At 35.5% G+C, this 16,928-nt stretch overlaps 1 protein-coding gene across 1 annotated transcript in view; it reads right to left on the bottom strand.

Moving 5' to 3' along the window:
* The window catches only part of LOC148953422 (uncharacterized), a 54,732-nt gene that overhangs the window by 28,598 nt on the left and 9,206 nt on the right, over positions 1-16,928 (bottom strand). Inside the window, exon 2 of the mRNA XM_089087663.1 lies at positions 1,449-1,659. Within this exon, the coding sequence (XP_088943789.1) occupies positions 1,449-1,636 (188 nt within the window). The 5' untranslated portion in view covers positions 1,637-1,659. The remainder of the gene's footprint in view (positions 1-1,448; positions 1,660-16,928) is intronic.

The raw sequence follows: 16,928 nt of genomic DNA, 5'->3' as shown, positions 1-16,928 counted from the left end.
AAGGTTCATAACTTGCAGACCTTCCCTGGGGGACTGTGGGGGGATTAAGACATCCTCAAAGACATAGTTATTGTATTCTTCGACCATGCTGAACAAAATAGTTGTCTCAAAATTCTGATGGGATGACTTTGGGGAAAAAATGAACGTGGGAGGGGCCTAGTGGTCCTCCATTTTTTGGTCACTGAAAAATGACACTAGAACTTTTAATTTTCGTTCGAATGATCCCTCCCGCGATATGGTAGGACAACTGGTTCGATACGATCACCCCTGAAAAAAAAACAAAAAAAAGACAAATAAACACGCATGCGTGATCTTTCCTCTGTCAAAAAATACAAAATTCCACATTTTCGCAGATAAGAGCTTGAAACTTCTATAGTAGGGTTCGCTGATATGCTGAATCTGATGGTGTGATTTTCATTAAAGTTTTAGGACTCTTAGGGGGGTTTCCCCCTTTTTCGAAAAGAGGTGATTAACTTGATGAAACTTATATATTTGAAATCAGCATAAAAATCTGATTCTTTTGATGTATCTATTGGTGTCAAAATTTCGTTTTTTAGAGTTTCAGTTACTATTGAGCCGGGTCACACCTTACTTACAGTTTGTTACCAAGAACTGTTTGAAACTCTTGAAAAATGCTACTATGAGCCGCGTAAGCAGGGTTTCCCTTCAGGAAATATATACGGAGGAAGGAGGTTGCGAAAGAGGATAGACCCATAACCATCTCACAACCCCAGAATTACTTTAACTTTTCACACTCAGCCTGCCCTTGTCGGGGCACAGAGCATAGAAATTACAAAATAATAAAAAATTCCAACGGTTCTGGTAAGAAAACTCATAACAGACACTTCTATGAGGCCACGCCAGCAGGGTTTCTCTCCCGGGATCAAGAAAAGAGATATAGGCTTATGGCAGAGGGAGACCCCAAATCACACAGATCAAATCCAACCGTTCATATCCAGCCTACCCTCACCAGGGCATTGAAGTTAGTAGTTCTAAAGTTAATAAAAAAAAAGTCAAAAATTGTATTTCTCATTAGCCTATAGTTTTGAGCACAATTTGAAAATGTTTCCCAATACTACTAACCAGAAATAGTTGCACTAGCGACATGGACGTGATTTCTAAAACTAGCTAATTCTTGTCTTCTTGTAAATATGGTTTGGCGGGTTTTTGCTAGTCACAAATGTCAGATAGAAATCTAAATGGGCCTTGCTAGCCATGTGACAAATAACTTCTTAGCTAAAACTTGGTATTTTTGTATACAAAAAAAAACTCACTGCCGCTTTTCGAAATTGGTACAAGTAATTAATTAGAGCAAGCTGTGAAGACTTAAATCTTTCTTTTTTACGTAGTTTTGTCTGTGTCAGTAAAGACTGCACAATAAATCTATAATGAAAGAGAAGTAGGTAACCTTTTTCATCTTCAAAATTGTCAAGTTGTCAAAACCTTACCTTCTTCGTTTTGGCTGCTTTATAGCGAACAACGTTTCCAATAACATTGCGATACGAAACACAAAACTGGCTGAAGCAATGTAGATGAAAAGAGGATCAACTTTGCTGTCAATAGGGAACCGTATTTCCGTTTCAAGGACCCAAACAAGTTTTGCACCTACAACTTTGTTGTGGAATATTACAGACATTTCGCTAATACGAGGTGAAAGAGCTATAAAAAAATAAGATAATAAGACTTTTGATAAGAAAAAACTAGAAAAAAAATGAGACACAAATCAACTTAGTTTGTTGGAAAGACTAAATATGTTCAGTTCCTTCTTTTTTTTATTTTTATTAACTATTTTACACCCCCTTCCCTACTTACAACCAATAACACACTGCACCACCAAGCCACCCTAGGCCAACATGTTTATTGATGCTCCTCCTTCATCTCAATCTATTCAAAAACTTCCCAAGAGGTTCCTGTTTCCTTTAAATTTTTTCTTACGACAATCTCCCACCCTATTCGGGGATGAAATGCCTTTTGTTTGATCTTAGAAGATTGGCCGACAAGAACAAACTTTGGCAATCTATCATCCTTCATCCGCAGAATGTGATTAGCCATCTTATCCTTTCTCTCATTCTTTAAATATCGTTAGTTCAGTAACTTAACAGTTTTAATAATAGAAAGCTTTGAAGTTTCCTACTTTGGAAAATGCCCAATATTTGATACATTGAAGCCAATTAGTGCGATGACAGAAAAAAGAAAGCAGTCGAGAAATTAATTGAAATGACTGTCCAAGACTATAGCTGTCATATATGCCAATCAAACCTTATGCTTTTTTTTATGGAAATCAATTGAGTAATAGATGTTAAGTAAGTCTGCCCAAATACAGCCCCTAGAAGCAAGGTGTTTGCCTCATAAGTAAAATATGCATCTAAGAACTTCCATGCAATTTCTGAGTAGAGAGGGTCATCTTCCCAAGTAAGAGGGGGGGAGGGTATTTGCTAAAATATAAAAAAACAAGAATTACACCAAAAGTGCACCATTGGGTTATATACAGGGGGGGGGGTCAAGGAGGAGTATAAAAATACTACACAAATTTAAAATTTACATATATATATATATATATATATATATATATATATATATATATATATATATATATATATATATATATATATATATATATATATATATATATATATATATATATATATATATATATATATATATATATATATATATATATATATATATATATATATATATATATATATATATATATATATATATATATATATATATATATATATATATATATATATATATATATATATATATATATATATATATATATATATATATATATATATATATATATATATATATATATATATATATATATATACCTGAAAAAAAGTTAGGAAGAGGGGGCGATGTAAAGGCTTATCTATCAGTAATAGGAGCTAATTCGTTGATCAATAAAGAAAAACATAAAATATACGACAAAAGAGATAACTTTAAATTATGGAGACTTTTAGAAGGGGAAACACAAACCTTATGTGCATTAATATCCTATTATATGACCCCATGTACAACTTCTGCTCTACAGTCTCATAATTTCATAGGCAGCGTAATCGTGCTGCTTAAGTAAAGAACGATATTGGCACAATGTATTATTTTTTTCATACCAAGGCACTTCGTAATGAAGGAGCTGTTGTAGAAACTCCGAAAAGGGCTCATTCAATTGGAAATTGGAGTGGCTTATTCCCTTTTTAATAGTCGAAAGTGATGAAAGGCGACTAACACCCTTTCCACGCCAGAATTTCCCGAAACACATCCAATCAAAATTTTGAGATAGCCATTTTGTTCAGCGTAGTTGATTTCCAGATAGAAATTATATATTTGAGGAGGAAACTCCCCATCAGCCCTCAGGGCAAGTGTTGTGAGTTATGCCCTGGGGGCATATAAGGTTTTTAATAGAAGGTGTTGTCGTAGAAACTTCAAAAAAGGCTCATTCAATTGGAAACTCAAAGGGCTAGTGCCATTTTTAATAGTCGAAAGTGATTGGAGGGCAACTAGCCCCCCTCTAACACTTACCACTTTCCCAAAAACATCCAATAAAAATTTTAAGATAGCCATTTTGTCCCACGCAGTTCAAAGTTCAGGAAATTATACCTTTGAGCAGGACACTCCCCCGACAATCTTCAGGCCAAGGGTTATAAATTATGCCCTGGTGGGCATATAAGGTTTTTATTGAAATTTTTGTCGTAGAAACTTGAAAAAGGGCTCATTCGATTAGAAATTGCAAGGGCTAGTGCCCTTTTTAATAGTCGAAAGTGACTTGAGGGCAACTAGCTCGCCCTCTCACGCCAATTTTTTCCCCAAACACATCCAATCAATATTATTAGATAGCCATTTTGTTCAACGTAGTTTAAAGTTTTGGAAATTAGGTCTTAAAGGATGACAACCCCTCACTCCCACAGCCGTCAGGGCAAGGGTTGTAAGTTATGCCCTGTGGGCATATAAGGATTTTAGTGTAAGCGTTGTCGTAGAAACTTCAAAAGGGCTCAATCAATTGGAAATTGAAAGGGCTAGTGCCTTTTTTAATAGTTGAAAGTGATTGGAGAGCTACTAACACCCCTCTTACGCCCACCATTTCCCCAAACACATTCAATCAAAATTTTGAGATATTCATTTTGTTCAATGTAATTGAAAGTTCTGGAAATTATGTATTTAAGGATGAAAACCCCCCCAGCGCTCCCAGGGCAAAGGTTGTAAGATAGAGTTGTCGTACAACTTCAAAAGGAGTTCATTCATTTGGAAATTGAGAGGGCTAGTGCCCTTTTTAATAGTCATAAGTGATTGGAGGGTAACTAACCCCTCTCACGCGCACCATTCCTCCAAACACATTCAATCAAATTTTTCAGATAGCCATTTTGTTCAACGTAGTTAGAAAGTTCTGGAAATTAGGTTTTTGAGAATGACACCCCCCCGCTCTCAGGGCAAGGATTGTAAGTTATGCCCTGGGGGCATATAAGGTTTTTATTGAAAGTGTTGCCGTAAAAACTTCAAAAGTTCTCACTTGATTGAAAATTGAAAGGGCTAATGCCATTTTTAATAGTTGAAAGTGATTGGAGAGCGACTAACCCCCCTATCACGCCCACCATTTCTCCAAGCATTTTCAATCAAAATTTTGAGACGGCCATTTTGTTTAACGTAGTTGAAAGTTCTGGAAATTAGGTCTTAGAGGATGACAACCACCCTAACAGCCCTTAGGGTAAGGCTTGTAATTTATGCCCTGGGGGCATATAAGGTGTTTATAGAAAGCGTTGTCGTTTCAAAAAGGGCTCCTTCGATTGGAAATCAAAAGGCCTAGTGCCCTTTTTAATAGTCGAAAATGATTGGAAGGCTTGACATTTTTATATTAAAGATCGATATGGGTATAATTTATTATTTTTTGTTGTTATTATTGTTTAGACCAGGGCATTTCGCATCAAAGGAGTTGTCGTGGGAACTTCGAAAAGGGCTCATTCGATTGAAAATAGAAAGGGCTGATGCCCTTTTTAATAGTCGAAAGTTATTGGAGGGCAACTAATCCCCCTCCCAGGCCCACCCTCCCATTTGCCCAATATGTTAAAAAACTAAATGTTGCCTTAAGATTAAATCAAAATGCACTGTGTCAATGCTAATTCCCAATAAGGCATCTCAGCAGTACCCCAAGAATGACTGAGGGTATTATGTTCAAACTTTCGGGGCTACTTCTGCTCTTAAAATTTAACCAAACTAAAATAGCGTAAGTGTATCCAATCTATCAAAGAAAGTAAACAGATTTTTTTGCGAATGGAATCAAGTTTTCTATTTCAGGTCAACTGGAGGAGGTATGAAACTAAATTAAACACAACTATTTGTGTCCAGATTTTTAAAAGGGTGTATGTTGTTAAAAATTGCTGAAAATGTTTCTCCAGCCTACAAATAGCAGGCAAAACTATAAAGTCTGAAAAAAACGAAAACATTTAAAGTATTATTTTCTTTTTCTCTGAAAAGACCATGTCAATATAAAACAAACAGAAATTAATTAAAAACTTTTTTTCCTCAAAATAAGTTTTTAAAAGAAAAGTAAAGAACTCCATTAAACAAAAAATGAGCAAAAATAAAATCAAATAATCTACCAAGCGTGAAACTACCACAAATCAGCATCGATAAATAAATGAAACCAAAAACGAACAGAAATTACAAAAAATAACCGAGTCAAACTCAAAACGAGCAGAAATTAACATAGCGAAATTAATGAGCAGAACAAAATTTGCACTTTACTGAAAAAAATACAAATGAATATGCATTGTCAGTTTAATGTAATATACTGATATTTAGTAATCAAAATGTTAATATTATTTGATTTATTAAAGTTATAAAAGTAAAAATTTTTTTTTTTTCAGTAAAGTGCAAGTTTTGTTCTGGCTTTGGAAAGGCATAGGGGTTTTGAGCCCAACTTATGTTAATTTCTGCTCGTTTTGCTCGTTATTTCTGAACGGTGGTTGTCATCCAATCACTCTCGACTTTTAAAAAGGAAGCTAGAACTTTCAATTTTAAATCGAATGAGCCCTCTCCAAAGTCTGTGAGAACATCCCTTCCATTAAAGTCTCTTATGTTACGAATGTTCAGCTTGTATAATTTTCAACCCTTGCCCTGGGCTCAGGGGGGCTATGTCAATCCAGTAGGCATTATTACACGATGTTTGGAGTATTTTGAACAAAATAGTCATCTCAAAATTTTGATCGGATCTATTTGGGGAAAAGAAGGAATTAGAAAATAGTTGCCTTCAGATGATTATGACTCTTAAAAAGGGAAATAAAAATTTCAATTTCCAATCAATTCCGCCACATCCAAAATTTATACGACCACCTTTTCCATAAGAACCTTATATACCCTTGGGGCATAACTTAGAACCCTTGCCCCAGGCTGTGGGGGGGGCTGTGTCAACCCCCCTGGCATTTTTATATGATCTTCTGACTATATTGAATAAAATTGCTATCAAAAGTTTAGATCGGATTCATTTAGGGAAAAAAGACCGCGGGGGAGGGGCTAGTTGCCCTCCCATCAATTCTGACTTTTAAAAAGCGAATTAGAACTTTCGATTTCCGATCAAATAAGCCTCCTCCAAAGTTTATTGGACAACCCCTATAATAACACCCCTATATGCTCCCGGGGCAGATATTAGAATCCTTACTCCCGGGACCTTGGGGGCTGTTTTAACCCCGAAGGCGCTACTATATGATCTTTGGACTATTTTGAACAAAATGACTATCTCAAAATTTTGATCGAATACATTTGGGAAAAATAGATTACCCTCTTTTCGTAAGGGGGCTAGTTAAAAGCAATTCACTTTTGACTCTTAAAAACGGGGCTAGATATTCCGATTTCGAATCGAACGAGCCATTACAAAGTTTATACGATCACCCCTTCCATATGAACTGTCTCTGGGATAAAAATAATAATAATAATAATAATAATAATAATAAATAAATAATAAAAGAATTATGCCTTATGGCCTTTACTATAGGTAACGCTATACAAAGTTAATCAAAAAAACTTTTTGCACAAAATAAGTTTTTCAAAAAAAAGTAAAGAACTCCATTAAACCCTAAATGAAAAAAAATAGAATCAAATAATTTACCACACATACAACTACCACAAATTATTATCAATAAATAAATGAAACCCGAGACACACAGAAATTATAATACGTAAAACTCAAAACGAGCAGAAATTAACCTGAGTAGGGTTCTAAACCCTATGCTTTCTAAAAGACAGAATTTAGTTTGTACTTTACTGAAAAATTTCAAATGAATTTACTGAAAAAAATGTGCATTGTCAGTTTAATATAAATAAATTGATATTTATTCCTTAAAATCTTAATAAATGTTTGATTTCTTAAAGTTATAAAAGTAAAAACATGTAAAATAATTTTTTCAGTAAATTACAAATTATTTTATGGCTTTTAGAAAGAATTGGTTTTAGAACACTACTCAGATTAATTTCTGCTCATTTTGAGTTTGACTTATTTTAATTTTTGTTTGTTTTTTGTTTCATTTAGTTATTGGTACTGATTTGTGGTAGTTTTATCCTTGTTAAATTATTTGATTGTATTTTTGTTCCTTTATGGTTTAATGGATTTTTTTTTTTTTTTTTTTTTTTATTTTCCCCAGGGGTGATAGTATCGACCCAGTGGTTCTAGAATATCGTTGGGGGGCTCATTGGAGCGGAAATTAAAAGTTCTAATGCCCTTTTTAAGTGACAAAAATGGAGGACAACTAGGCCCCCTCCCACGCTAATTTTTTTCCCAAGTCACCCGATCAAAATTTTGAGATAGCTATTTTGTTCAGCATGGTTGAAAGTATTATAACTATGTCTTTTAGGATGACTTAATCTCTCGAAGCCCCCAGGGGGAGGGCTGAAAGTTATGAACTTTACCCAATGTTAACATTTAGTATTGGTTATTGGGAAGTATACAGAAGTTTTCAGGGGGAATTTTTTCTGGTAGTGGGGGGTGGGGGTAGGTTGGGGGTTATATGGGAGGATCTTTTCATGAAGGAAGTTTTCATGGGGGAAGGGACATTGCTATGAAGGGGACGCCGGATTTCCTATCATTATTATAAAAAAAATCAGAAATTAAATATAAAAAAACAAGTTTTTCAACTGAAAGTAAGGAGCAACATCAAAACTTAAAACGAACAAAAAAAGATTAGCTATATGATTGGGTTCACCTTCTAATCAATGCCTCGCTCTTTGAGCCAAAGATTTGTTATTACTTTCATAAGAGCTATTTATTTTAATTAACGGCCTTTGTGATTAAGGGTCATTTTTAAAGAATTGGAACAAAATTCGAACTTTAGCTTAAAGAGCAAGGTATTGACTAGGGGGCAAACCCCTTAATATACGTATTAAAAATATATGAATATAGAAGTTCGTTAGGTAAGTTAATTCTTAAGTTACTTATATTTATTACTAATAAAAACGTTCGTAAATAAAATTAAACAAGTTTCGAGAAAGCCTTTTAACCAAATAAAAGAAAAATTAATATACAAATTTCGTTTTAATTATTCATGCATGGTGAGCTAAAATCAAAACCTGCATTAATTAAAAAACATTCACAAATGAAGTAAAAAAACAAGTTTTTTTTTAACTGAAAGTAAGGAACGACGTTAAAACTTAAAACGACAGAAATTATTCCGTATATGAAAGAGGCTGTCCCCTCCTCAACGCGTTGCTCTTTACACGAAAGTTTGACCTTCTCACAACTCATTTTTTTTAAACAATAAAATTTTGTTTTAATTGCAAATTTTTTTAATTAACTTTAACGAAATTCACACCATCAGATTCAGCTTATCAACGAACATTATTAAAGAAGCTTCAAACTCATATCTGCAAAAATGTGGAATTTTGCATTTTTAATTAACTTTAACGAAAATTACACCCTCACATTCAGCTTATCAGAGAACCCTATTAAAGAAGTTTCACGCTCCTATCTGCAAAAAGGTAGAAATTTGTATTTTTTGCTCGAAGGAAGATCACGATGCGTGCCCTCCAAAAAATGGAGGGCAACTAGGCCCCCTCCCACGCTCATTTTTTTCTCAAAGTCACCCAATAAAAATTTTGAGATAGCCATTTTGTTCAGCATAGTCGAAAATCTAATAAATATGTCTTTTAGGATGACTTAATTCCCCACAGTTCCCACGGGAAGGGCTGCAAGATATGAACTTTGCCCATTGCTTACATATTGTATTGGTTATTGGGAAGTATACAGACATTTTCAGGAAGGATTTTTTTTCTGGTGGGGGGGGGGCTGGAGGAGGGGGTCGCTATGGAAAATCTTTCCGTGGAGGATGTTTATTTGGGGTAAGGGACATTTCTATGAAGGGTGCGCCGGGTTTCCAAGCATTATTTAAAAAATGATCAGAAATTAAATTAAAAAAAAACATGTTTTTTCAACTGAAAGTAAGAAGCAACATTAGAACATAAAACGAACAGAAATTATTACGTATATGAAGGGGTTCTCCCCCAAGTCAATACCTCACTCTTTACGCTACAGTTTTTTTAGTGCTTTCAAAAGAGCTATCTATTCTTATTAAACGGCCTTTGTGATTCAGGGGTTTGTGAATTAGCATTTTTTTTAACTTTTAACGTCAAGAGCGTGGTATTGACTAAGGGGAGAACCCCCTCATATACGTAATAACATATACGTAATAAAAAAAAACAATAAAAAAACAAGCGATACGGCCCAATAGTAATCGAAACTCTTAAAAACGGAATTTTGATGTCAATAAATGTATCAAAAGAATGGGCTTATAATGCTGATTCTAAATATATAAATTTTATTAAGTTGAGTATTACTCATCAAATGCTACGAGCCTGAAGAAATTTACCTGATTTTTTAAAGATTTTTTAAAGATGATTTTTTTGTCAGATTCAGCGTATCACAAAACCTTATTACATAGGTTTCAAGCTCATATCTGCAAAAATCTGCAACTATATCTGCAACGTATTTTTTGCCAGAAGAAAAATATACGAATATAGAAGTTCGTTACGTAAGTTAATTTGTAAATTACGTCAGAACCAAATTTAAAGACAGCCATTTAGCAAAAGAAGAGTAAAATTTTTATGCAAATTTTGTTTACTTATTCAATGATGGTGAGCCAAAAAAAAAGCTGCATTAACTAAAAAACGATCAGAAATTAAATAAAAAAAACTAGTTTTTTAAACTGAAACTAAGGAGCGACATTAAAACTTAAACCGAATAGAAATTATTCCGTATATGAAAGGGGCTGTCCCCTCCTCAACGCCTCGCTCTTGACGCTAAAGTTATTTATTGTTTTAAAAAATAAAGTTGTGAGACAGAGTTAAACTTTAGCGTAAAGAGCGAGGCGTTGAGGAGGGGACAGCCCCTTTCAAATACGGAATAATTTCTGTTCGTTTTAATTTTTAATGTCGCTCCTTACTTTCAGTTTAAAAAACTTGTTTTTTTATTTAATTCAGAGAGAAAGACTGAGCCGCTTCTGAAGTTAAACAGCCATACATTCAATAAATAATTGAAAGGGCAATAGCCCTTTCAATTTCCAATCGAATGGAACCTTTTTGAAATTTGTACGACAACGCTTTCTATAAAAAACATTATATTCCCCCGGGGCATAAATTACAATCTTGGCTCTGAGGCCTCTGGGGGTTTGTCATCCTCAAAGACCTCATTTCCAGAACTTTCAACAACGTTCAACAAAATGGCTATCTCAAAATTTTGATTGGATATTTTTGGGGAAATTGAGGGCGTGAGAGGGGGGTTAGTTATCCTGCAATCACTTTTGACTATTGAAAAGAGCACTAGCCCTCTCAATTTCCAATTGAATGAGCCTCTTTTGAAATTTCTATGAAAACTCTATCCATACATTTGTCGTAAGGTCATAACTTACAACCTTTGCCCTGGGAGCTCTGGGCGGTTTGTCATCCTCAAATACATAATTTCCAGAACTTTCAACATCGTCCAACAAAAGGACTATCTCAAAACTTTGATTGGATGTGTTTGGAAAAATGGTGGATGTGAGAGGGGGTTAGTTGCCCTTCAATCACTTTCCATTATTAAAAAGGCATTAGCCCTTTAATTTCCAATCGAATGAGCTTTTTTTGAAGTGTGTACTACATCGCTTTCTATAAAAACCTTATATGCCCCAGGGCACAACTTTCAACACTTGCCCTGAGGGCTGTGGAGGAGGGGAGGGGTAATCCTCAAAGACATAATGACCAGAGCTATTAACTACCTTGAAAGAACTACCTATATCAAAACTTTGAGTGGATATGTTTAGGGAAAGAGTGAGTTGGAAAGTGAGTTATTTTCCGTCCAATCATTTTCAACTATTATAAAGGGCGCTAGCCATTGCAATTTCCAATCGAGTTAGCCGTTTTTGAAATTAATACTAAAAAGATACCTTTAAAAACCTTATATGCCCCAGGGCATAACTTACAACCCTTGCCCTGAGGGATGTGGGGGGAGGGGTTTCATCCTCAAAGACCTAATTTACAAAACTTTTAACTACGTTCAACAAAAGCGAAATTTTGATTGGATGTGTTTGTGGAATAGGTGGGCATGAGAGGGGGGTTAGTCGCCCTCCAATCACTTTCGTCTATTAAAAAGGGCACTAGCCCTTTGAATTTCCAACCGAATAAGCCCTTTTTCAAGTTTCTACGACAAAGCTTTCAATGAAAACCTTATATGCCTACAAGGCCTAACTTGTGACTCTTGCCCTGAACACTGTGGGAGAGTTTCCTGCTCAAAAACATAAATCCCAGAAGTTTCAACTGCGTTGAGCAAAAAAGCTATTTCAAAACTTTTATTGGATGTGTTTGGGGAAAGGTGGGCTTGGAAGGGGTGTTAGTTGCCTTTCAATCACGTTCGATTATTAAAAAGGGCACTGGCCATTTCAATTTTCAATCGAATGAGCCCTTTTTTAAGTTTCTACGACATCTCTTTCTATAAAAACCTTATATGACCCCAGGGCATAACTTACAACCCTTGCCCTGAGGGCTGTTTGGGATTGTCATCCTCAAAGACCTAATTTACGGAACTTTAAAGTTGAACAAAATGGCTTTTTAAAATTTTTTATTGCATGTGTTCGGGGAAAATGTGGGCGTGAGAGGGGGGTTAGTTGCTCTTCAATCACTTTCGACTATTAAAAAGGGCACTAGTCGTTTGAATTTCCAATCAAAAGAGCCCTTTTTCAAGTTTGTACGACAAAGATTTCAATAAAAATATTATATACCGCAGGGCTTAACTTACAACCTTAACCCTGAGGGCTCTGGGGATAGTTTCATACTCAAAGACGTAATTTCCAGAACTTTCAGCTACTTTGAACAAAATGGCTATCTGAAAATTTTGATTGGATGTGTTTGGAGAAATGGTGGGCGTGAGAGGGGGGTTAGTTACCCTCCAATCACTTTCAACTATTAAAAAGGGAACTCGCCCTCTCAATTTCCAATTAAATGAGCCCCTTTTGAAGTTTTGTAGGATAACACTATCTATGAAAACCTTATATGGCAGCAGGGCATAACTTAAAAGCTTTGTCCTAGGGGCTCTGAGGGGTTTGTCATCCTCAAATACATAATTTCAAGAAATTTCAACTACGTTGAAGAAAATGGCTCTCTCTAAACTTTGATTGAATGTGTTCGGGAAAATGATGGACGTGAGAGTGAGGTTAATTGCTCTCCATTCACTCTCGAATATTAAAAAGCGCACTAGCCTTTTCAATTTCCAATCAAATGAGCCCCTTTTGAATTTTCTACGACAAAACTTTCTATAAAAGACCTTATATGCCCCCAGGACATAACTTACAACCCTTGTCTTGAGGGCTCTGAGGGGGTAATCATCCTCAAAGAAATAATTTCCAGAATTTTCAACTACGTTGAACAAAATAGATATCTCAAAATTTTGGTTGGATGTGTTTGGGGAAAAGGTGAGCGTGAGAGGGGGGTTAGTTGTGCTGCAATCAATTTCGATCACTTTCGACTATTAAAAAGGGCACTAGCACTTTGCATTTTAAATCGAATGAGCCCTTTTCAAGTTTTTACAACAAATCTTTCAATAAAAAACCTTAAATGTCCCCAGGGCATAAATTACCACCCTTGCCCTGAGGGCTCTGGGAGGAGTGTCATCCTCAACAGATATAATTTCCAGACCTTTGAACTACTTTGAACAAAATCGCTATCTCAAAATTTTGATTGGGTGTGTTTGGATAAATGGTGGGCGTGGAAGGGATGTTAGTTGCCGTCCAATCACTTTCGACTATTAAAAGGGTACTAGCCATTTCAATTTTCAATCAAATGAGCCCTTTTAGAAGGTTATACGACAAAGCTTTCTATAAAAAACCTTATATGCCCCCAGGGCAGAACTTACAACCCTTGCCCTGAGGGCAAAAGGTAGCTGTCATCTTCAAAGACCTAACTTCCAGAACTTTCAACTACGTTAAACAAAATGGCTATCTCAAAATTTTGATTGAATGTGTTTGGGGAAAAGGTGGGCGTGAGAGGGGGGCTAGTTGCCCTTGAATTACTTTCTACTATTAAAAAGGGCATTAGCCCATTGAATTTCCAATCCAATTAGCCCTTTTTGAAGTTTCTACGACAAAGTTTTCTATAAGAAACCTCATATGCCCCCAGGGCATAACGTACAGCCCTTGCCCTGAGGGCTGTGCGGGGAATATCCTCTTCAAAAACATAATTTCTATTTGGAAATCAACTACGCTGAACAAAATGGCGATCTCAAAATTTTGATTGGATGTGTTTTGGGGAATGATGGGCGTGGAAGGGATTTTAGTTGCCTTCCAATCACTTTCAACTATTAAAAAGAGCACTAGCCATTCCAATTTCCAATTGAAGTTTCTACGACTACTCCTTCGATATGAAGATTGTGATACATTGTAATACATTGTGACAGCATCGTTCTTTACTTAAGCAACGCCATTGTGCTACCTGTGATATACTAAAGATGAATGCACTAAAGTGATTAGTGATTTATACGAGATTAAAATTGCTGCTGTTAAGATAGGAAATGAATTTAGTAGCCGGGTCGGGCTAAATCAGGAGTTAAGCAGGCTTGATTCCTATCACCATTTATATGAATCATTTTGATAGACTTTGTCCTAAGATGCGCAGCAAAGACAATGGCAGAAAAAGGAATAATTTGGGGATTTCTTAGACTTAAATTTTGCTGATGATTTAAGTATCTTAGATGAAAATGTTAGCAAAATAAATGTATTTTTAAAGGATTGCGAGTTCAGGGGGCAGAAAAGGAATGAAAATTAATGTTAAGAAAGCCAAGTTTCTAACACTAAAAATTAGTGAAGGTAAAGAAGTGATGTTGGGTTGCGAGAAGATCGATCAAGTGGACTGCTAGGTAGTAATAATTAGTAAAATAGCCATGACCCTTGGTGTGTTTTTTTTTTACAGTTAAAAAAAAAGTTTGGAAGAAGTAGGAAGATAACTTTGCGCACCAAGATAAGAATATTGGAAGCGACAGTGATGGCAGTGGTCAAGTATGGTTCTGAAGCGTTTGTCCTCCACAAAATAGAGGATGATTTGCTGGATGTTTTCCAGAGATATTACCTACGGAATATTTGGTTTTCCCGACTGACTGACCGTATCTCAAACAGTAAAAAGGCGGGCCAAAATCTCTTTCTTGGGCTACAATAATAGAAAAGTTGAGATAGCTTGGACAGGTTCTGCGGATGAAAGATGACAGGTTGCCCAAGATTTTCCTTGTTGGGCAACCATGTAGGTCAAAACAAAAATCAGGTCGTCCCCGAATATGGTTGGAGAATTTCATAAGAAAAGATTTGATGGTAATGGGAACTTTTCAGTAAAGTTTAAAGAAGGAGGCATTGAATGAATTGGGGTGGAGGGGGACCGTGTGTAGCTGTGTTGGCCTCAGATGGATTGTGTTGCAGCGAGTTCTTAGTAAGAGTAGTAGTAAAAATTATCCAACAACGTCCAACGAGTAAGTTAATAATCATAATCATAAATTTCAAATACTTCTAAATTGAAAAAGGCAATCATTATTCTACATGTGTTTGGAAAATATCCCAAGTGAATTTCAGGGGAAATAATATGGGGAAGAATCATTCAAAGGAGGTATTTTTTTTTTGGGGGGGGGGGGAGGGGGTAAATTTACTGCACGAAAGGGGAAATTTTCCAAATGGGAATTTCCCGGGGGAGCATATTTTTTGTGGTGTAATTCTCTGGAGGGGAATTTTCAAATATTTTTTTAATTTTAAAGTCCTGTCTTTATCAATGTTTGGGATGGATTTTCTATGAGGATGGTATGAGTTTATAAATATTGTATTAATAGGAAATGGGACATATTACAATTTAAACTTGGTGAAAACAAAGGTCCTAGTAGCACTTGTCAACCTTGCTAATAACTAGTAGCACTAGAGCTCCCCCAAGAAATTTTTCGATGAGACCCATAATGCCTCTCCCTCGCTATTCCAACTCTGTACCGGTATATTTGTGAATATAACATTCTATCCTACATAGAAGTGTCGCAATAGTCGGGTATTTTATTACACCCCCTTCCCTAAACATCGATAATAAAGGCGTATACCAAAAACCATTCCAGTAAATTTAGCGGTATTAAACATTAATTTATGCTCCCCGCCCCATCCCTTAGCCCAAGCCTCAATCTATATCTACCTGAAGGCTCAGTGAGGGTTAGGCAATTCAGGCATTAGACACCCTCTTTTTGGTAATTGGCAGCTTTCACTCCGAGTGAAAGCTAAAAGCTTTCACTCCGTAGCTCCCTTATTTAGATATTATCCAGATAGAGATGAGAGATTAATTCCTATCTCCCCCCCCCAACGCACACACACTCCTTTCTATGTCAGTCTGAAGGCTCATACGGAGTTAGAAAACTTTGGCATTGACATGCACTATTTTAGGCATGTGTCCCTCCCTTCTAAACAGTGACCCAGCTCCCCTTCATTCATAATTTGTGACTCGCAATTATAAATCATTGAACATAATTTTATGAAAAATTTAACAAGTGAATCAACTTAGTTAAATCAAGCATTATGATAATTGTCAATATTAACCATGTATTCTATATGGACTACTCGACTTTTTGGGAATGAGTACGCCACTGTGTGGCATGTTTTCCTCCGGAAACTCAATATATACTTTCCAATACTATTCAATCAATCAATCAATCAATTTATTCAACCAATAAATTTACGAGAAAAACAATTAAACATAGAATAAAATAGTAAGTCTCTATGGCCAGGAAAAAACAGGATAGATATTAAATCTATTTGTTAAATCCGAATTTTCAATCGACAGAAAACTAGACCCCTTTGTGGCAAATTCATAGTTTAGTGAAACAACATGGCCGAAACCACCACTGTCTCGGGGCAAAATAGTTTTGGTCTTTTAAAAGTAACATCGGAAATTTTGATTTCTGTTTAAAAGAGCACTCTCCCAACCTTTTAGGACCATTAGTTTCATACAATGCCCCCTAGGGAAACCAATAATTAAGTAAAATCAAAACAATAAATAAAGCCGTAAACGTATATTTCCTATGGAAAAAAGATAAATTCCTCATTTTTGTAGATACGAGCTTCAAACCTCTAGATTAGGATTTTCTCATATACTGAAACTAAACGCATGGTTTTCATGAAAATTACTTGCCTCTTTGTTGGTATTTCCCCGTGCCTTTTCTAAAATAAGCCATATTATATCAGGCTCACAGCTTTTGATAGGTAACTTTAAATTTAATGAATTAAATATGTTCGGAATTAGCATAAAAATTCAATTATTCGATGTATTAATTGTTATTGACATTCCATTTTCTCAGAGATTTTTTTTTTTTTTTTTTTTTTTTTTTTTTTTAATTCCAATATTCACGTTGCCAGGTACTTCCAAGTATCTGCTATGCCGCTATTCATTTACCTCTTTCAATGGCC

The sequence above is a fragment of the Artemia sp. Qi Xiang Cuo genome, chromosome 4 (assembly GCF_049724085.1).
Source record: "Artemia sp. Qi Xiang Cuo chromosome 4, ASM4972408v1, whole genome shotgun sequence".
NCBI classification, from domain to species: Eukaryota; Metazoa; Arthropoda; class Branchiopoda; order Anostraca; family Artemiidae; genus Artemia; species Artemia sp. Qi Xiang Cuo.
The sequence above is the reverse complement of the archived record's forward strand: the minus strand, read 5'-3'. Positions and strand labels throughout refer to the sequence as shown.